The following is a 22,794-nucleotide window of genomic DNA, read 5'->3' as shown; positions in this document are numbered from 1 at the left end:
GGGTCTTCGCGCCAGTTTTCAATTTTCTATAAAATGTTTAAGCAAGCAGCCGGAACGATGATCCTGCTGGTATACGTTGGATCAATAGTGATCTAATCGGCTTTACATATAAAATGAAGAATATAAAAGCAAAAACCGACACAACTTCTGGTTCTTTCCGTTGTGGCAAAAACTGTGCTACTTGTCCCTACATTTCTCACGGACTTACTACATATACCTTCTTTTCTACCGGGGAAACGCGCGCCATAAAATCCAACCTGACCTGTGACACTAAAAACCTCATCTACATGATTCAATGTAACCGCTTTAAGTTACAATACATAGGAGAGACGAAACGACGATTAAAAGACCGATTTAATGAACACCTTCGTACCATAGATAACCCTAACAACAAATCTAAACCTACTACAGCCGCCGAACATTTCCTGTCCTCTCCTAACCACACTGCTAACGACATGCAATTAATCCCCATCGAAAAAATCGTTTCTAACCGAGACTCTATCCGTACGGCCAGGGAAGCTTTTTTAATTCAAAAAGGCAGAACAATTGATCCTAATGGTCTGAACATCCGCGAAGAAACATATTAATTGTTTCCATTTGTTTTCTTTTATTATGTTCTTTTATCATGTTATTTTATTTTACCGTATGCTTATCTTCAATTTACACGATCAATTACTTCTGCGTAGTCCGGTATTACGTAAATATCGGCTACATAAAAACACGCACCAATGTAAAATCTTCCATTGCACCTGAAGAAGGCTGGTTTGGCCAGCCGAAATATAGTACACCTTCAAAAAATCATTCTACGTTGTGTCGGTTTCTGCTTTTGTATTCTTCATTTCAATTTTCGTTCACTCACATTTCGAGACCAGACATGGCGGTTCAATCGGTTCGACCTTCACGTGCTTTTTACGTAGTGACTTTTCACGTGCCGACAGTCACGCAACGCACATAAAGTCAAAAAGCAGATTGCGATCAAACGAGTATGTTTCAGAGAACAACACATTTTTTTGCTGCATACGATTGCATAAAAAAGGTCTGTTTTGAAAAGCAGTGTCGGCTGCTGTTCTAAACCTTGTTAGTTCTTCACTGTTTGACCGACGCGACAGCGATAAACCTGAGAAGTTAAATATTTGTGTTTCACCGTTCGATCGACGCGACAACATAAACCGGAGAAGATAAACATCTCGCCCCATTGTGGCCATAGAGCAATTCAGGTGATAACAATTGAGTTTTTAATTTCGAGGGGTCTGAGTTTTCGGGGTCTGAGGTTTCGGAGTCTGAGTTTTCGTGACACCCGTTTTTCCCGGCTTTCCCTAGACTACCTCCAAATTGTACGACCCCTTGCGAAGACTGGTGACGATCATATCGAAGAAAGCACCGAATATAATGAAGTAAGCACCGAATATAATGAAGTAAGCACCGAACAAGGAAGTACCGAATATAATGGCCTTTGCACCGAATATAAGGAAGAGAGCACCGAATATAAGGAAGAGAGCACCGAATATAAGGAAGAGAGCACCGAATATAATAGTGTTAGTACCCGTAATAATGAAGAAAACACCAAACAAAGTTAGAACCGAATATAACGAAGAAAGCACCGAATATAATAAAGACAGCACCGAATATAATAAAGACAGCACCGAATACAATGAAAAAAGCACCGAATATAACGAAGAAAGCACCGAATATAACGAGGGAAGCACCGAATATAATGGAATAAGCACCGAATATAATGAAGACAGCACCGCATATAAAGACATAAGCACCGAGTATAATGGAATAAGCACCGAGTATAATGAGTTAATCACCGAATATAATAACATAACTACTCAATATAATGACATAACCACCCTATATAATAAAAAAAAGTATCATAAGACAGTTCTGGCGTTCCATAGTAAACGTTTTAAAAGAGGCATGTACTAAAACCCGAAACAACGAAACGAAACCACCGAAACAAGCGAAACGACCGAAACGAGTCAAATAGTAAGTAAATAGATAAAAAAGTGTAAAAAAGCTTTGATCTCTAGCACGTTACTATGGCAGCCGGATCTCGTACCCAGATCCTGCTCTTAAGCCACATGTGTGACATCGTGACATCACAAACCTGAAAGGTGGATGAGCGCAAGCGTGTCGAGCAGGAAGACATCGAGAAAAAGGTGGGTATTTTCACATTCTGAATGGTATTCTAGCTAAAACAAGAAATCTAATTTCAAAGAAAGGTTTTCTGGTCGTATCGTGGATTCTTGGACGGTGGCGAATCTAATGGTCTTTTCGAGAATGACTTTGCAGCGTTCTTCGTGCGAACGAGGACTTTCTTTAATATATATCTCTAAAGAAAAACGAGGGCGACTTGACAGCCTTTTTAAAATCATATTAACGTCAGGCCTTCGTGACTCCTGCAGTTCTCAAAGTAATTTCTTATTGGGCGCTCAGCTCTTCACGGATACTCTTGAGATTGTGTTTCCGTACATCCTGGGCTCGGCGTTGTCGATTCGCCACCGCCTAAGAATCCACGATACGACCAGGAAACCTTTCTTTGAAATCATATTTCTTGTTTTAGCTAGAATGCCATTCAAAATGTGAAAAATACTCACCTTTTCCTCGATGTCTTCGTGGTCGTCGTCGACACCCTTGCGCTCATCCATCTTTCAGGTTTGAGATGTAACGATGTCACACATGTGGATCTGGGTACGAGATCAGGCTGCCATGGTAACGTGCCAGAGATCAAGGCTGTTTTTTTTTAAACTTTTTCATGTATTTACTTATTATTTTACTCGTTTCGGTGGTTTCGGTGGTTTCGTTTACCTCCTTTCGGTGGTTTCGGTGGTTTCGTTTCGGGTTTTAGTACATGCCTTTAAAAGAGCTATTGCTACAGAATTAAGGGACTATTCATTTATAACGCCGATATCGATGTCACAGTTATACACAACAGGCTTACGTAAGAAACATCAGGACTGATATATCCGAGAATGCTATGTTGATTACGTGTAGTTTATTCATAATTGAAAATGGAATAAAATTAATAAAGTGTATTATCGTTTGTCTCACGATGTAGTCACTTGAGATGTAGATCGCGACGTTTCGACTGCTTACTGCTAGTCTTCTTTAGGCGATAAGGTCGCTGATTGCACGGTATCATTTATATCACAAAGGTCGGCTGTGATTGGTGCATTTCGATCCTCCTATTGTTCCATTGTTCTGGCGAGTAGCTGCTCCCTCAGTGGTCCGCTGTTTGTACCGTTCTCCTGTTGTTGTGTTTTTTTGATCGTGGGCATCCATGCTTCAGGAATTTCAATTCCGCTATCCCTGTTGATGTTATTAGGGTAAAGTCTTATGTGAATAGCTTCCTTGACCCTACGTGTGTTCCAGTGAGGATCTCGATCAATAAACTTGACCTCATTCCAGATAGGATAGTGGCCGGTCTCGTGGGTGTGTTCAGAAACGGCGGAGGTCTGGGTACGGGCGAGTCGTATATCCCTGTCGTGTTCTTTGATCCTCTCCTGCATAGATCTCCCTGTTTCCCCGATGTAGACCTTGCCGCACTCACAGGGAATCCTGTAGACAACACCATCTTGTTTAGCCGGGTTGACGGTGTCCTTTGGTCGCACTAAGTGTGACCGAAGTGTCGTGTCGGGTGCGAATCTAGTGCCTCGTTGTTCTAGGCAGCGGCGGAGAGACTCCGAAACTCCTTGGACATAAGGCAAAACGGCGGTGGATTTAAATTCTGCGACGGGCTCTCTTCTTGGGGTTGTTCGTGCCTTTGTGATCTTCTGTACAAAAGAGGAGGGATATCCGTTAGAAACAAGTACAGATGACAGATGTTTCTTCTCTCCAGCGATTACTGATGGTTTGGTCACGAGACGTTTAGCTCGGTCGTACAGACACTTCACAATACCGCGCTTTACTGACTGAGGGTGGTGTGAATCATACGCTAGGTACCGATCAGTATGTGTTGGTTTCCTGTAGACATTGGTGGTAAGGCGGCCATCATGTTCTCTATAAACTGACGTGTCGAGAAAGGCGATCTTGCTGTTATTCTCGATCTCCATGGTGAAACGGATTGATGGTTGTTGACTGTTTAGGTGTTGCAGGAAGACGTCAACTCTATCCCGATCCAGGATGGTGAAAGTATCATCTACGTAGCGTTTCCAGATCTTAGGCTTGTAAGGTGCGGACTCTATTGCTTGTTCTTCAAATATCTCCATGTAGAGATTAGCAATAACCGCGGATACAGGGCTCCCCATGGCTGCGTCGTCTCGTTGTTCGTAAATCGATCCGTTGTACTGGAAGTACGTAGATCTTAATACGATATCCAAGAGGTCCGCGTTTTGAACTGGTTTAAGTGTCGTGCGGTCAGCCAGGCCTGCGTCGTTCTCCACTTTTTGTAGCGCGGCTTTTACGGCGCCCTCGACCGGTACGTTGGTAAACAGTGACTCTAGGTCGAAAGACACCATGATCTCGTGGTCCTGGATCTCTTCACTGGCGATGGTGGAGGCGAAGTCAGTTGAGTTTTTCACTGTGAAGTTCGACTTACCTGCATGAGGAGATAATACGGTACAACGCTGGAACAATGGAACAATAGGAGGATCGAAATGCACCAATCACAGCCGACCTTTGTGATATAAATGATAACGTGCAATCAGTCGACCTTATCGCCTGAAAAAGACTAGCTGTAAGCAGTCGAAACGTCGTGATCTACATCTCAAGTGACTACATCGTGAGACAAACGATAATACACTTTATTATTGCATCTACAACGATGAAAAACAACAACCTTTTCCTCGACATGGAGTAAAATTATCAACACAATTCGCCCGACATTTTCTAATCTTGGAAAGGTTATTAACTGCGATTGAGAGACGATGTTTTAATATTTCATGATATTTATATTTGGGAAACACGATTGGCCTCGAACGGGCCAACATGGCTGATAAATAGACTTGCTATGCACGTCGATAACTTGGTAAGTCGACGGTTTAACTGATATATTTGTGGCTCCATTAGAAACTGAATTGCATATGTTAATGACGCAAATATTGTAAACAAGGGTTCCCCTATATCAATGTCAGCTTAAAGCAGAGGTGAAGCAGATTAAAGCAAATGAAGTCCAGAAGTTTTTCCCTTTAAAAACTGGTGGAATAATCTGGTCTAATCTGGTCCGGGGAGAGGAGGTTGCCCTCCTATGTGACACTAAGGGATTGATTATGGATGGTCTATGAGTCCCATTTTTTAATACTGTTGTGTTAAACAAGGCTGCTTCTGGAGTGACCATGACTTATTATGAGGTGCTACAAACCATCAAAGCAGTAGATGATGAATTATCGGCCAACATTTGTAACAGCACTGCCCAGAAGTATGACCCTATATATGTTTCCACAGCAAACGAGTTGAAACGCTCTGGTGCTCTCTATTTGAAAAGTTCAGTGGCTTTAAGAGACCCCCTTCGATGTAACATGATGATTGGTAGAGACAAAAGTTCGCAAAGCCCCTTACTAAGATCTTGACCAAGAGGTTTACTTCCTCGAATTTTAAATGGTTTTAGTTTATGAAATGTAATTTATGCATAGGTAGGCTTGTAGAGTTTGAATACATTTGAATTCATACGTTTTCAAAACTATTATTCCTCTGACAGTGTTCTGCTAACGTATTTTCACCTATGCGCACTCGACCCAACAAGATTTAAACTTTCAGTTTTGTAGTGCTTTAATCGGTTTACCATTTAGCCATCCGTCCATCCGTCTGCTATTTAACCAGCCATTCATCCATCTATCAAGATGAAGTAAGCGTCCATCTTCAAGAGATAGGTTATGGCAATGAAGTCTACACCCAAAGTTAAGATTCCTAAGAAACAACTTACCACGCAGAAGAAATATCTTATCATCTAATTTGATACACCGAGTGAAGCAGTCACAATCAACGTCGGAAATCTGGAGTCGACTGTCAACTTGTCAGGGTTAACAAATAATTACCGAAATCTGACTTTGGGAACGTCTTGCATAATCTTAAATCTTGAATAACACATGGTATGAGGAATTAACGACTAGCTGCAACTCGTGTTTTGAAGGCAATAAAGAAACATCAACGGCACCTTAATTTCCTTTTCCCACTGCATGCTCAACCTCACTTCTCCAAACATTTTTGTTTTCAAAACAGGGACATAAGGAACATCAGTATACGATCCGAGGTATTCAAATGACATAATGGAAGTGAAATCCTTCGCTCTCAAGTTTCTACCTTGTGTTGTTATCTTGCTAGTGCTATTATGGCAACTCCAACTGGAATCCAAGACCCGATTAGGAAAACCTCCAATAAAAAAAGGGCAGAGCTCAAATGCGAGTTATACATCCCAGAACAACACGAAGTCTTGGCTCATCGTTTACTATTCGACGTTTTTTGGGGCACGCCTTAAACTTCACGAGAAATGGAGCAAAGGTGCGTGTCCAGTACCATGTGAAATAACAAGTGATCCATCTCGAGCAAGTGAAGCGGATGGCATTGTTATCCATGGCAGGGATGCACAAATGACTCCTCCTGTGAAATCTGTACCGTGGATTCTACAAATACAAGAAAATCCGGTGTACACCCCGGTATTAAATAACGCCAACTTCATGTCCAAATTCAATTTGCTGAAAAGCTATCGTTTGGATTCGGATTTTCCTAATCCCACTGTTCTGTTGCCGAAGTTAACACCACCAATTCCTTTCAAGAATAAAACTGCGCTTATTATGGCAGCATTCTCAAATTGCGAGCCAGTTCGAACGGAATACATGAGGCAGCTTATGAAGTTTGTGCAGGTTGATTCTTATGGAGGTTGCCTTCATAACAAAAACGGCCTGACGGCAAGATATCGTAACCAAAATGGCAAAGATTTTAGAGATATAAAATCTGACCTGGCCAGACAATATAAGTTTACTCTGGTGTTTTTTAACCAAGACTGCGATTATTTTGTCGATGCTCAACTCCATCATGCATGGAATGCTGGCTCGGTGCCTGTGGTCATGGCTACAGACAAGCTTGACGAGTTCCTGCCTGGTCCATACCTTAATCATTCTGTCATAAAAGTCCGGGATTTTGAAACACCACAACTTCTTGCCGAGTACCTGAAGTATCTCAGCAATAATGAGACCGAGTATAATAAATATCTGGAATGGAAGTGGAAAGGATATGGTGACATCACTGGAACCGCTATTGGAGATTACTGGCTGCCAAAGTATCCAATTTATTGCAAAGTCTGTGTTGCGCTTGCAGAAGGACGAATACACAAGGATGGTCTGAAACCAATACCTTGCAAGCCGAGGCAATTTGCCGACTGGAAAATAACAAAAGGCGCCTAACTTCTTAGTTTAAATATGTAGGAACTTGCGACAACAAGAAGGCCGTGAAGGTTACAGAACCCCTAGCAGAAAGAGATTTATGCTGATCTTGTCATGATCACGTTTTTTGACTGCACAACTTTTTACATAGCAAATCATCTATCTACAACATCATCATCATCATTATCATTATCATCATAAAATATTTCCTGAGAAGTATTGTCTGTTTCTGTTATCCGAAACATTTGTTTTTTAAAAAATATTCTCAGCCGAAATCATTGTATTCCTAGATGCCATTTACTGAAGCAGTATAGTTTTGTCTGCAACCGACTGACCTTGGACCGATTCACGAAGGCCTTTTAGATTAAGATGGTGACTTGTAAGCCGCGTAATTCGAATACAAAAAGTTATGTTGCGAAACAATGCTTAGGAAATATCTCAACTTAGAGAACTTCATAAATTGAACTCCTGGTTTCCTTTTTAGAAAGCCGTAAACGAGACGAAGGGCGAATACGCAAGGATGGTCTGAAACCAATACCTTGCAAGCCCAGGCAATTTGAATTCTGGAAAATAACATAAGGGGCCTAATTTTTTAGGATTTACATATAAGTATGAGGACGTACACCAAAGGATGCGGCATAGGCATAAATCCTGCCGAGTACTGATTGTGCTGAACGCTCAAAGTATAAGAGATCGTTTTTGTTTACTCTATCATTGCAGCTCTGTTTAGTTTTATTATCGTTTCTATCGTTTCATTGTTCGTGCCCTTTAATCATTAATCAGAGCGTTTTTTATCATGTGATTTAGCTATCAATTTACTTTAAAAGCCAGTCGCTTACATAACTCACGCAGTCATCTCAGTATCGGGGTCATCCGAGTGTTTAGGAGTCAGGAGTTTGAGTTATTTTCTTGGAGTCTATGTGTTTACCTCGCTAACGCAGGATCAGACGTGAGTTTCTATTGTACATATTGATCGCTTTTTTGCTTTTTATGATTTCTATTTTCGCTTGTTATTTATTTAGGTTCGTTTCTGATTACGCAATCAAATTTGCCTTGTAGTTTTCACCGCACGTGTACGATAGCTGATTCATTAAAGTAATTTAAAAATCAAGTTTTGTACGCTGTGGTTGACGCTTACCGTTCCCCATGTACTTGGGTACGCGACAGTGAAAAGTCTGTGGCTATCGACGAAAGGAGGTAAGCCGTATCTTACTATTTAAATACGGAGCCAGCAACGATGGCAAGCCGAGATGCAGAACCGCCAAATGTCGGCGGAACCAATGAGACCGGAGCTAGAAGTAAAAGGGGAATAAAATTGACACCGAAGGCCCTGCAAAACGCCGTTGAAGATAAACGAAGGGAAATAACGAAATCTCGTAAAAGGCTCCTTAGTGTAATGAAATCGGTAGAAGAGTTAAGCGAGGACAGCGAAATCGAGACCGTCGCGCGTGAACTCGCAGTCGCCTCGGAAGAATTCGGAAAGCTGTTGAAGGAGTTGCTTGACCTGTACGGCCAAGGTTCACACGAAGATCACGTAGGAGAAGCTCACCTCGATGAAGAGAACCATATCTTAGAAAGGGCCCTCTTACTTGTAGAGAAGTTAAAAAATAGAATTAGTAGACAATCCAGCAAATTGTTGGAGTTACGATCTGTCTCTTCTCGTCACTCCTCGCGCCGTTCATCAGTCTCGAAAACTAGCAGTACAATCGCTAGGTTGCGAGCGCTAGCCGATGCTAAAGCAGCGAAAGAAGAAGCTCAATACACGCGGCTAATAGCGCAAAAAGAACTCGAGCGCAGGACGCGCGACGCAGAGGCAGAAAGAATTCGTCAACAAGAGAATGCACGGTTTGAGTCCGAGATGGCGATCTTAGGAGCGGATAAAAAAGCCGCGATAGCAAATGCTAAGCTCAAAGTTTTTGAGAACGCCCTATTGGAAGAAGACTTAGAAAGGGAGTCAGAATTGCCAGAGTTCAAAGTTCCCAAAATTAAGACAGAGCAGCGCACTTCACAATGGGTTCACTCTTCTCCCACGCCTGGCCCCCTACCCACGGGAAACTCATTTCGCCACGAGCGCGAACATGATCCGCTAAGCGCGTCAGAGACAACAAAGCCACTATTGTCCGCCGCCCCAAAATTAAAGACATCGGAAAAAACACCTCAACAGCGAATTCCCCTCCTTCCAAACCCAGATCCGCCAGACCAGAATTTAACTAACGAAGATCACGGAGAGCATCGAAACACTGCCTTCCATCGACAGCCACTCATAGCTTCAACTCCGTTCAAAGATATGACCGGAAGTCAGCTAATTGACTCTCTCACAGTCGTGAACCAACAAATAGTAGCTGGTCTGGCTAGGCAAAATCTCCCGAAATGCCAACCTGATGTGTTCTCGGGGGACCCTACCCTTTTTCACCCTTGGAGAAGTGCCTTTAAAGCCATGCTAATGGATACTGATGTGTCCCCAACTCAGGAAATTAACTACTTAAGAAGTTTCACTAGCGGAGCACCACAGCGCTTGGTTGACAATTACAGGAAGCGACAAATGCGCGATCCCGTCGCGTTGCTAAGGGATTTGTGGGCGGAACTTGAGAAGCGATTTGGAAGCGCTGCGGTTATCAGTAACAAACTGCTAGAGCGCCTGCGAAACACAGTGACGTTCAGCGAGCACGAAACGATAAACTGCAACAGTTCGCAGATCTTTGTGCTGACATCGAAAGTCAAGTGACATTCCTCCCGGGACTCGCATGCCTTAACTACCCGAGCGCTATCCAACCAATAGCCGAGAAACTACCACAATTCGTTCGCACTAAATGGGAGAAAGAAATCGCAAATTATTCCGACAGCCACCGAGGAATGTACCCCCCCTTCTCCAGATTCTCCAAAATTGTTCAGGAACAAGCCAAGACCAAGAACAATCCGAACATCCTCGCTGGTAAGGATGGTGCCCACGTTCCCCCGCCAAAACATCGCAGGGAGCGAGATCATAAATCGTTCAAGACAGGCATTCGATCTCCGGCTGAAAACAACGAAGATCCCGGAAAGAGAGAGACAAGGAGTAAGCATTGTCCATATCACGAAAGCAGCGCGCACAACCTATCGGAGTGCAAGGCCTTCGCTGCAAAAACACTGGAAGAACGCACGCAGTGGATAATGGACGCGCGCCTGTGCTTTCGCTGTTTCAGCAACGCTCACATTGCAAGTGAGTGCAACACGCCTATACAGTGCACGATCTGTGGGGACAAGCGCCATAGTGCCTTACTGCACAAGTGGAAACAGCCGCCCCCCAAACCGGAGAACGAAGCAGTCAGCGCGAAATGCACTGCACTCTGTGAACCTACAGGAGGTGTGTCTTGCAGCAAAACCCTGCTGGTGGACGTCTATAGCCAGCGTAGCCCACACCTTACCAAGCGTGTCTACGCCATCGTCGATGAGCAGAGCAACAGCTCTCTCGTCACCAGCGAATTAGCCGACGACCTCGGAGCAGGTGGACCCCTAGAGAAATACTTCCTATCCACATGCAGCGGTGAGAGAGAGGAGAAATACGGCCGGCGAGTAGCTGGCATCACAGTACGGTCTATCAGTGGAGCAGAGTTTGTCTTGCCTACCCTCACCGAGTGCGATACCATCCCACAGGACAAACGTGAGATTCCAACCCCAAGCATGGCGAGGAGGTTCCCGCACTTGACGGCCATAGCTAGCGAAATACCTCCCCTAGATGGGACTGCCAAAGTTCACTTGCTAATCGGCCGGGACGCACCAGAACTGTTAAAGGTTAGGGAATCCAGGAATGGCCCGAGAGGAGCACCCTGGGGGCAGCGACTGGCCCTCGGCTGGACTATCAGTGGTCAGATGTGCCTCGACTTCCCTAGTGGCCCTGCGCACATTCTCGCCCGCCTCACAAATCTGTCCACTAATACATGGAGAGAGAAGGAGCCTGGAGACGGAAGCTACGAACTGGTGCCCTGCCCCAACCAATTCAAGATCACAGATCCCCCTTTGGAGCGCCCCCCTGATAGTATCTTCAAGACTACGCGAAACGACAACGAGCCCAGTCTCTCCCACGAGGACCGCGCCTTTCTAGAGATTATGGAGAGAGGGATACACAAGAACGCAAGTGGTAACTGGGAAATGCCCTTGCCATTTCGTGATGAACGCCAGACAATGCCAAACAACCGAGCCCAAGCCACGCAACGCCTACAAGGGCTTCTTAAGACGTTCAACAGGAAACCTGAAATGAAAGCGGACTACCTGGAGTTCATGGGCAAGATAATCGAGAAGGGCCACGCCTCTCCTGTCCCGCGCGATGACGCTCCGCCTCCCCCTGGGCGTTCTTGGTACTTACCGCATTTCGCGACCTACCATAACACAAAGCACACTATTCGCGTTGTGTTCGACTCGAGTTGCGAGTTTAGAGGAGTGTCGTTAAACAAAGTGCTTTTACCTGGCCCTGACCTGACGAACAACCTCATTGGAGTTCTAATGCGTTTCCGCAAGGAGAATGTTGCCGTCATGTGCGACGTCGAACAAATGTTCCATTCATTCCACGTAGACCCGGCACACAGAGACTTCCTTCGTTTCCTGTGGTTCGAGGATAATGACCCGTCGAAACCCGTCACAGAATATCGCATGAACGTCCACCTGTTTGGCAATGGACCGAGCCCCGCAGTCGCCACGTATGGACTTCGCAGAACGGCGGTAGACGGCGAGGAGAAGTACGGCGAGGAGGCCAAGAATTTTATATGCCGTAATTTCTACGTCGATGATGGTTTGGCTTCGCTGACGACCGCCCAAGGAGCGATAGACTTGGTGAAAGGTGCACAAGCCACCCTAGCCACAGCTAAGCTACGACTACACAAAGTCGTGTCAAATTCGGTGGAAGTCATGGAAGCCTTTCCCGCTGAGGACCGAGCAAAGGATGTGCGTGACCTCGACCTGCGCAGCGACAGTCTGCCCGCGCAACGGTCGCTAGGAGTTTTCTGGGATTTGGAGACGGATGCCTTCACCTTCAAGGTGTGTTCACCGGAGAAACCATTCACCAGGAGAGGAGTCTTGTCTATTGTCAACTCTGTGTATGACCCGCTCGGTTTTGCGGTACCTGCCATGCTCGAGGGGAGAAAAATACTACAGCAGCTCGTACTCATGGGGGAGCGAAGAGCCGAGAACAAAACCCCCTTAGCCTGGGACGACCCTCTTCCTACCGCAATGATGAACCGGTGGACGTAATGGAGAGATTCTCTCCTGGAGTTACAGCACCTATCTGTCCCCCGCTGTTACCACCCAAAGGAATTTGGCACTGTGACCAGAGTGGAACTACACGCCTTTTCTGACGCGAGTCAGGAAGCCATTGGAGCTGCAGTCTACCTCCGCCAGTTCAACGAAGTAAACGAGATGTCCACGTCTCTCGTCTACGGTCAAGCCAAGGTTGCCCCCGTAAACCCTACAAGCATCCCACGACTCGAACTGTGCGGAGCAGTGCTAGCAGTTCAAGCAGCTCAGAGAGTTATCAAAGAAATTGACGTAAAGATCTCGGAGGTGACATACTACACCGACTCGAAAGTAGTGCTAGGCTACATCACAAACGAAAGCCGCCGGTTTTACGTCTACGTGGCCAACCGAGTACAGCTAATCAGAAGTCTGTCTACCCCAGAGCAGTGGAGATATGTGGAGAGCGAGCAGAATCCAGCAGATTTGGCCACGTGCGGAGTTCCCCCTGACAAGTTAATGGCATCGACCTGGCTCGGAGGGCCAGGATTCCTTAAAAGACCACAAGGTACCCCTCGACCGGATGAAACGTTCACACTCGACGCGAGTGATCCTGAAGTTCGCAAGGGAGTGCTCAGGGCCAAAGTCACAATTGATAAAAGAGGCGAAGAACCAGACGTTTGGGCAAAAAGATTCCAGAGGTTCTCTTCCTTAAGGTCCCTGCAGCGCGCAGTCGCCAATCTTATCGTTGTGGCAAGAGAATTCAAACGCCGTAGAGACTCCAAAGCACGAGGAGTTAACCCTAGGAGTGAAGTGCCTAAAGGACCGGGCAAACGTAGACTTCCAACAGTCGAAGAGTGGGATCAAGCTCTGCGCGTCATAATAAGCACCACACAGAGAACAGCATTTAGGGAGTTGTTGCGAGATGCCAGGACGGAGCCCAAGCTACCGAGAGAAGTTCAGCACGGCGCAAAGAAATCCCTCAAAGGCTCACATCTGTACCACCTTGACCCGTTCCTTGACAACTACGGGATCCTGCGCGTCGGAGGCAGATTAAGGAGAGCAGAGATGGAGTACGGAGAGAAACACCCAATCATACTGCCAAAGAATCACCATGTGTCACGGCTTGTAGCGAAACACCACCACCTCCAGGTGCACCACCAAAGAAGACAGATTACCGGAGGAGCCATTCGACAGGCAGGATTCTGGCTCATCGGAGGTCATGACACTGTGACGAAAGTCGTCGGAGCTTGCGTTCCCTGCAAGAAGCTAAGAGGACCACCACTGGAGCAGCGCATGGCAGACCTTCCGCCTGATAGGACTGAAGTCTGTCCTCCCTTCACTAACGTGGGCTTCGATGTTTTCGGCCCTTGGGCGGTGCAAACGCGTAAAACAAGAGGAGGGACCGCGAATGCTAAACGCTGGGGTCTGGTCTTCACGTGCCTCAGCAGTAGAGCCATACACATTGAAGTCCTAGAAGCCATGAATGCCAGCGCCTTTATCTGCGCACTGAGGAGATTCTTCGCGCTACGAGGCCATGCTACGCTTCTTAGGTGCGACAGAGGAACTAACTTCATCGGAGCCAAAACAGAGCTTGGAGAAGCAGTGTCGGAGCTCAACGACAAGAAAGTGGAGAAATTTGTGACGGAGTACGGATGCAAATGGGAGTTTAACCCTCCCCACGCATCACATTTTGGCGGCGTGTGGGAAAGGCAAATCAATACCATCCGTCGAGTATTAGATGCTATGTTTGCTGAACTGGGCAGGCCTCAGCTGACACACGAGTTGCTTATCACACTGATGGCTGAGGTGGTAGCCATCGTTAACGCCAGACCCATATCTGCGCTGCCATCCGACCCAGACGACCCACTACCTCTGTCTCCTGCGATGTCACTGACAATGAAAACACGCCCAGCTGGACCCCCTCCAGGTCAGTTCCTACGCCCTGACATATACGCTCGTCGTCGCTGGAGACGTGTTCAGTTCCTAGCAGATCAGTTTTGGACGAGATGGCGACGGGAGTACCTACAAAGCTTGCAGCCCCGACGGAAGTGGACAGAGATGCAGCGAGACCTACGCGTCGGAGATGTCGTCCTCATGCGAGACGAGTCACGGCACCGCAACGACTGGCCACTGGGACGAATCTCAGAGGCCATAAGAAGTGAGGATGACAGAGTTAGAAAGGTTAAAGTTGACGTTGTTAGAGACGAAGAAAGGAAGACCTACCTACGACCCATCAAGGAGCTTGTCCTACTATTGCCTGATGACGGAGAAGAAGTTGATCCAAAACCAAACTGAATAGTGACATGTAACAAATAAGTAACAAGGATTAGAATCCTTGGGCGAGGAGTGTGCTGAACGCTCAAAGTATAAGAGATCGTTTTTGTTTACTCTATCATTGCAGCTCTGTTTAGTTTTATTATCGTTTCTATCGTTTCATTGTTCGTGCCCTTTAATCATTAATCAGAGCGTTTTTTATCATGTGATTTAGCTATCAATTTACTTTAAAAGCCAGTCGCTTACATAACTCACGCAGTCATCTCAGTATCGGGGTCATCCGAGTGTTTAGGAGTCAGGAGTTTGAGTTATTTTCTTGGAGTCTATGTGTTTACCTCGCTAACGCAGGATCAGACGTGAGTTTCTATTGTACATATTGATCGCTTTTTTGCTTTTTATGATTTCTATTTTCGCTTGTTATTTATTTAGGTTCGTTTCTGATTACGCAATCAAATTTGCCTTGTAGTTTTCACCGCACGTGTACGATAGCTGATTCATTAAAGTAATTTAAAAATCAAGTTTTGTACGCTGTGGTTGACGCTTACCGTTCCCCATGTACTTGGGTACGCGACACTGATGAGAACCTTGACCCCTGGGCTTTACCGTGGTACCTAAAACGTCTGGGACACGTCCAGTTCCTTTAGTTGACGGTACGTTTTTTCCCCATGGACATCCGGTGCAGCAACTCACGATATACGCATAAAATTTAAGAGCTCGGTTTCAAGGTCGTTTAGTTGTAATTTTGCAAAGGCTTGACTGTTTGTAGTGTAAAATAGTGTTTTTGTTCCGTAATAAAAACATTACTAGAATCTTCGTGGAAATTAAATATTTTACACTGCTGCAGAAACGTGTCTGGGTAGGGCAGAAGAAATCGAGATGAGGGAATCCGACGGCGAGAATTATAGTAGTTCACGGTGAGTATTTTGTACGTAAAACATTCTTCAATACGTTAAATAAAATCAGCGAATGTATGGCTGAACAGCACGTTTTGCCGCCATGTTCATATTGGGTTTAGTTTTTTTGTGTACTTGCTTATTTTAAGCGTTTTACATCTGGTCCATTGACTAGTTTGAGTCGTGTCCAGATGCAGAATCTATGTAACCACGCACATGGAATTAAAACCTGATTACATTGCAAAAATCCCCAACACCTCGACACACAAAGCCTTGGAATTTTTACATGATTCGTGTGACTATTGCTGGCAGGTTTCACTGTGCTGGCCGAGTGTTTCATTCGAAAGAAACAGGTTTCGAGATGTTAAAATCCCAAAGCCCGGTTCTCAACTTTTCAAACTACCTGCTCTTTGAAAGGGGGCGAGGGGTGAGTTACTTTCCGGAGTGTTACTTTCGCGGTTTAATAGAAACGCGAACTAGAATATACCAACCAATTGGTTCGCTCTACTTGCTATGCTGAGTTGACAACGCATCATCGGGAATTCTGATTTTAGCAGTGATTTCTCTAAGAGAAAGTAAAATGGTTGGCGTTAATTTGCACTACACTATGGTATTAACCTCGCACATCATAAGAAGTCTATATCAAAAATACACTTAAAACTGAGTGTGGTCTTAGAATAAATTAAAGGTGACTATGCAATTTTTAGGGTCTAGGTTTAGGAGAGCCGTGAAGGTCACAGAACCTCTAGCACATAGCAAATCATCTATCCACAACGTCACTTTAAAACATTTCCTGAAAAGTATTACCTGTTTCTGTTTATCCGAAACGTTTGAGTATTAAAAAACATTCTCAGTCGAAAATTAGTGCATTCCTAGATGCCTTCTAAGTAGTAGTTTTGTCTGCAACCAACTGACCTAGGGCCAGATTCACGAAGGCCTTTTAGATTAAGATGGTGACTGGTAAGTATAGTTCGAATACAAAAGGCTATGTTGCGAAATAATGCTAAGGATTCGTCTTAACTTAGGAGAGCTTCGTAAATTGAGCCCCTGGTTTCCATATTAGAAAGCCGTAAACGAGCAAAAGATAGGATTGAGCGTTAAATTAACTTGTTCTGATACGCATCGTCTAAGCTAGCAAGAAATCTCAATCTTATAATTTTACAGTTCTTTATGGGACAATATATTATAATCACGAACGCAAAATTTTGGTTTGCTCTTAGCTTTCTTTGATATTTTCATTTTTCATAACGCCCATGAAGCAAGATAATTTCTGTTTGAAACAAGCCGCTGGAGAAGTTTCTGCTCTTTAGTTAAAGCCTTAACGAAACATACTAGTTAGAAAACATCTTGCGTAATTCTAAACACTACATCCAAAGTTTCTGACATGGACAAAAAGACCCGAAGCCAAGCGACCAAGATCTTTTAAACTAATAATCTTACGTTAAGGCGTGCTGTTCGATCTTGGACTCTCGGCTGCGCCAATTACCTATCACGACGGTTTTGTCGCGTCTCTGGAGGAAACAGTGCTAACATTATGATTAAATCCTTTCTCTCGGACATGAAATGCTCATAGAGCACTAAGATGAAGGGAAGGGAAGGGAATTTTTTAACGGAGAGCAAAGTTTAGGTGTTTAGGTCTGCTGTAACTCAATATAACACTCACATCCTTTTTATAGTTCATGCGATCAGTGCACCAGTATAGTTTTTTGTAAAAAAAAAACTAGATTGTTATTATTAGGTTTTTATCAACGAAAATATGGCTTTTGACTGTCATGCTGATGATAGTAAGCGCTTTTTGTTGAGTGGGGACTGCCCTCGGTGAAGAAACAAAAATAAAACAAGTTATGCGACACATATACCCATCGTCTTTATTGCTTTCGTATCCCTTAAGTATTATGCTGTAATATCTGGGTCAAATATTAGAGGTCGCAGAATTGAATCACAGTGCTTGTGTCTACATTACGTTTCTGCTGAATGTACCAAAAGAAGCAGAATGATGCACCCTGTTAAGGGACGGTGAACTCTATATATGAATTACAAGATTAGACTTCAATTCGGAGTTTGTTTTAATCTCTAGGCCAAGCCTATTGGCAGTGCTTTGCACAGAAAAGCCGATAAACACCACTGTTGTGGAATTGTCAACCTAGTACTCGATTACGTGATCATCCGCTCAACTGTTAAATTTAGCTCAGATCGCTTCACCTCGTCAAGCTACACAATTGCTTTTAGAATATCCTCAAGTTAATAAAAGGCAATCGTCTTAAATGTTCGTAAGCGTTCATCTTGAAATTGAAGCCTTCGTCCTTTCGCTGTTTTCGCCGTTGCGTTCGCCCAACAGCAACTGAGAAATGTCCGATACAGCAGATTGCCAAACTAATTCTCCGAGATTGTGGGAGAAAGAACTTTCTCGATAGGGGAATATGCGTAAATCAAAGAAGTCATCCTTGAAAAGAATCAAATGTTTGGGTTGATGTTTCGAAGGGACACGGTATGTCTGAAAAATTTAGGGCATGTAAAGAATATTGCTTTGAGACATATATATGCACCATATATTCAGTGGGGACACTAACAATAATAACAATAACAACAACAATAATAATAATAATTAATAATGTACAAACGTTTATAGCATACGTTTTTACTACTGTATAAAAATAAATTATTTCTAGGCATTACATCAAAAATCTCAATGCTATTGCAAAAAACAAAAACAGGTCTCCATCAGAGAGATTAAAAGAAGAAGACGCTACATCAGTCTTGAAATGGATCTAAGACGATCTACATGTAAGCACGTGAGAAAAATATTGGTCGAGGGGATCTGGAGCGAGTTAAGTTAAATGGCGGGCAGCGGGAGACTGAGTAACGTTTCCTCCCTGGAGCCACAATCAGCCACCTACAAACTTAGGAAACGGTTAATAACGACGGTTTTTCACACAATAAAACCCGATGTATTCAAAGGTTGCATTATTTAAAGATGTACGCAGTACCTCTTGTCAAATGACCATACAAACGTCTGCAAATTTGATCTTTTTCTTATATTAGGAGATAACTTGTTCAATATTAAACATGTTTCTCATAGTTAGTAAAGTGATCGCTGCTGTCAGTACTATGGTACTTGAAATTTCCTACACAGAATAACTTTTCGCTAAAATGCTAAAGAGGATATCAAAGACAACTATTATGAACAAAGAACGCCATGTTGGCCAACTATTAGACAGTTAAACTACAAGCCTGCGTTTTCCATGACTGAATAGTCAACTAGACGCAGCCGCGTTGAAAATCACTCGTAGAACACGAGAAAGATCGGTCTAATTGTTTGAGAAGGTCACAGTCCAAAAACTACAATTTTATGCATTTTTTAAACCAAAAATAAAGAATTTCCCTTTTAATAGCAAGGCACGGGCGACTGTGTTCTGCCAGCAAAAATACAACAAAAGAAGAACTAACATGATTAGCAAATTTCCAGTAGAATAGGCTGATCCAAGGGAATATTATTCCTTTTTTAGTCAACGAAGAACCCAGTCTACGATTCCAAGGACTGGTCTAACCATGCATTAACTGTCAGTCTTGGCATCAATGAATTTGAAATAGTGAGGTGGAGGGTTTTCTCTTCCAAGCGATCGCATGCCTGTTTGGGTATCTAGCCCACCTTAATTGCACATTTAATAGCGGCGAAATCAGGACTTTTTAAAAAGTCAGGCCATGTAAGGGTAAAACTACGACAAGTAACACGGTGCTGACACTACAACAAGCGGGTGAAGTGATATAGTACTAACACCATAACAAGAAGGCAGATGAAAGGACGACGAATGAGAAATAGGCTGACTTTCCAAAATAAATACCTTAAAAGGTTTGAAATTCAGACGAGGGACATGGATATGAGTAAGTGCTTGTTGAAATACTAAAAGAATACATTTGCTGTCCATATTCAAAACGTACACTTATGGTTATCAATCAATTAATCAATCAATCAATTAATCTGTCAAAAAGTCAATCAAACAGGAAAGATAATTGGCATATAGGCTTAATTAGAGAACTGAAAGATTTAACAATTTTGTTGCTTCACTTTACAGAAGAATACTCCATGGCGATGCCAACTATATTTTGCATTCGCAGTTGCCATTGTTATCCTCGTCATGTATTCAGGTAAAATGTTCATTCTGTTAGAATAATACTCAACATCAACAGAGAGTAATGAAGAGAGCAGATCCCCCGCGTGCCCCATGATAGTTATTTGTAATCTATTTATAGTTTGCGCTGGATTATTTTTAGTCCGTTCCCGTGACCGCGCGGTTTCCTCCTATAACACAATTATATGACGTCAGTCTCACTTACCAATCAACTGTCGAGTTGAAAATAGCCACACTGCTTGAGACAGAACTCTGAAACCACAAAAAAAAAGAGCTCAGTCCTATAGACAAACAAAAGTGAAAAAAGAAAGATGCATGTTATTCTTAAGAAAGAGAAATGATTGTGATGAGTTAAGGCGGCTAGGTCACGGTATTTTAGGTAATTCTGTTTATTTTCGACAGTTATGCGCTCTTAACGTCAAATTAGTAGGGAAATAGTCTTGTACTGGTAAACGTACGTCCACGTAACAAGCAAGGATGATAACTAAATATTACAAATGGCACTTCATACTAATTGAGATACATGTAAACTTGAAAAACTTTGACCCGACGTTTTAAGTTTGCCCGAATGTAATCCGTTTTAAATTTGCCAAGATTGCCCATACATGCTGCTTTTTGGCTTTGCTGTGTCGTTTGAGTTTTCCTACAGTTGTAAGCCATTATTGTGCTATTTCCCTTACTAATGTGGGGACACCAATTATTGAAATAGTATAAACAAATAGAACTATGTTACGTACAAGTGGTGCCAGTGCCTTCATATGAAATCACTATAGTGACATAACTGTGTTCTTGCTTCTTATATAAGGCCATAACTTCACAAGAAATCTTAGTAAAAACAAACCTTGTGGTAACCGCGTCATAAACACAGCTCTACCAAATGGCAGTCGTCAGATTATTACAAAGAGAAATGTCAGCTCTTGTTTCAAGGAAGCGTTCAAAGACTTCTTACTTGTTATTGTTTACAATTATCCATTCTACGATAGCATACCTCATCTGGAAGCTCTGTATAAACCTGCTTTCCCTCATCTGTTATTCTGCGGTCCACCTCACAATACGACGGAACCAGGCATTCTTATGGTTGATATCAAGAAAGGCTTTCTGGGATACGAGTGTCTTGGTAGAGTAATACGAGAACATCCGGGATATGAGGGATATTTCTACATCAGCGATGACGTCATACTGAAATATTGGAATTTCCCAGAGTTTGACAGGGAAAAGATTTGGGAGTCGTCGTTCCTTGTTTCCAATCCACTTAACGAGGCCCCGAGAACTAGTTGGTATTGGTGGAATACCCCGTATGGTTTGAATAATTGCCGAGGAGCTTGTGAAGATGTAGCAAAAATGACTTTACGGCAGAAGAAACTTAACGGAACACGCCTTTTAAATACTCTTCTGGAGAACAGTGATGGGACACTGCGATGCTTTGGAAGTCGTTCGGACGTTTTATACATTCCTCAAAGGCATGCCAACGCGTTCGCAATTCTTTCGGAAACGTTTTACAAACGCAAAGTTTTCCTGGAAATTGGCGTGCCGACTATTAACAGACTCCTAGAGCAAAACGAGAACATCGCTCGTCTTCCTGGGTACTACCTTCCAGGAAGAATGGCCGACCCTCGAGCAAGTGATAGCAGGTTTTTCTGGTACTTTTACTTCTCTCATAACGAGTACTGCTTCATTCATCCTTTTAAACTTCACCGACAAGGACTTGACAGCAAGTTTAACTTAGTGATGTTTAAATTTCTTTTTATAGATAAAATCAAAGCGCTAACGAACTGTTAGCCCACGTTCCTGTAATCAAGTATGTTTTTAAAAAAGAAAACTTTAGAGGAGACAGCTTTTATAACAGACTCCGAAGGCTGAGTGACCATGTCTGCCCGCATTAATCAATATTTCACCTGTGAGATTCCGGCAGTGTCAGTCTCTTGGATGCGATTTGTCGTACACGCGCACAGGCTTAATCAGCTGCGAAAAAAATATCGCAGATTTCTGAAAAATAGCTCAGTAATCCTTGCGCAACCAATGACGGACTGCTGTAGTTATCACATTGAACATTGCCAAGCTTTTGCAAAGAAGTGCAGTGGTATTCCGATGGTAACGCTATCCTCAGTCCGAAAGAAATGCCACCCCCTAAAAAACCCTGGGAGTTTTTGTGCGTTTATTGAGGTGGCCGAACACAGATTTACATGGGATTAACGGTATGTCTTAATAGCCAATGATTTTTTAACCCAAATAAAACAGGGCATTACGGTGTAAAGGCATTGCAGTTTAGCAAACTCCGAGGGTGTAAATTATCTTCGCACGCGCCGTCATTACTTCAACAGACTAAATGTGGCTTGAACGAGTAATTTCGGATTAACTACAAGGGAGGGTGTGTAACCGTGTGCTGTTATTGTAAGATCGTGCTGTATCGAGTCATAGAAGTAAGGTTGTTAGCGCAAGCTTTATTACACGGTGTTCTCTTATAGGAGGCAGCGTGGCCGAGTAGTTGGGGCACCGGACCTGAAATCCGGAGGTCGCGGGTGCAAGTCCCACTCTGACCACTTAGCTGGAGTTGTTTCTAGGTAGACCCTTGTTCAGCTCCTCCATCAGTCTTGTACATAGCCAACTGGTCTGCCTCCTACCAGTTGGGATTTTTAACCATGTTATGTTCATTTGCATTATTTGTTTCATCATTTGGTTTCATTGGCCCTAAAAAGCCCCATTGGGGAGTGGTCAATTAAGATATGTTATTAGTATTATTAGATGATTCCATATTAACCCGTAGAGAGATTGAAGGTCTAGAAGGGAGATGGAGCTTGATTATGTGTTCATAGTGATAAACACATTTGGTTTTAGATTCCAAGATACTACATTAAAGCAGTACATTTATTTTTGATTTTGTTAACCATTACATTCGCATGCTTAGCTGCATTGTGGATTGTTTGTTTTTGTCATAGTTATTTAGTTTTTCTGTCCTAAACATAACCACTCTAA

The 22,794-nt window shown here is 43.5% G+C and overlaps 4 protein-coding genes across 4 annotated transcripts; all 4 read left to right on the top strand.

Annotated features, from left to right (window-relative positions):
• The first annotated feature begins 6,206 nt into the window (after positions 1 to 6,206).
• LOC145468121 (GDP-fucose protein O-fucosyltransferase 4-like) lies at positions 6,207 to 7,340 on the top strand. The gene has a single exon (XM_081451805.1). It carries the CDS (start codon positions 6,207 to 6,209, stop codon positions 7,338 to 7,340), a length of 1,134 nt encoding a protein of 377 aa, XP_081307931.1.
• A 1,216-nt stretch (positions 7,341 to 8,556) lies between these two features.
• Positions 8,557 to 10,044, top strand: LOC145468612 (uncharacterized). Its single transcript, XM_081452339.1, has one exon. The coding sequence runs from the start codon at positions 8,557 to 8,559 to the stop codon at positions 10,042 to 10,044; it is 1,488 nt and encodes a 495-aa protein (XP_081308465.1).
• A 1,002-nt stretch (positions 10,045 to 11,046) lies between these two features.
• Positions 11,047 to 12,542, top strand: LOC145468611 (uncharacterized). The gene has a single exon (XM_081452338.1). It carries the CDS (start codon positions 11,169 to 11,171, stop codon positions 12,540 to 12,542), a length of 1,374 nt encoding a protein of 457 aa, XP_081308464.1. The 5' UTR covers positions 11,047 to 11,168.
• Positions 12,543 to 16,599: 4,057 nt separating this feature from the next.
• Positions 16,600 to 22,746, top strand: LOC145468149 (uncharacterized). Its single transcript, XM_081451835.1, has 2 exons — positions 16,600 to 19,837; positions 20,627 to 22,746. Exons 1-2 carry the CDS (start codon positions 19,828 to 19,830, stop codon positions 21,598 to 21,600), a joined length of 984 nt encoding a protein of 327 aa, XP_081307961.1. The 5' UTR covers positions 16,600 to 19,827; the 3' UTR covers positions 21,601 to 22,746.
• Positions 22,747 to 22,794: the final 48 nt, after the last annotated feature.

The sequence above is a fragment of the Orbicella franksi genome, chromosome 14 (assembly GCF_964199315.1).
Source record: "Orbicella franksi chromosome 14, jaOrbFran1.1, whole genome shotgun sequence".
NCBI classification, from domain to species: domain Eukaryota; kingdom Metazoa; phylum Cnidaria; class Anthozoa; order Scleractinia; family Merulinidae; genus Orbicella; species Orbicella franksi.
Note: the sequence above shows the minus strand (reverse complement) of the source record. Positions and strands in the feature narration are given on the sequence as shown.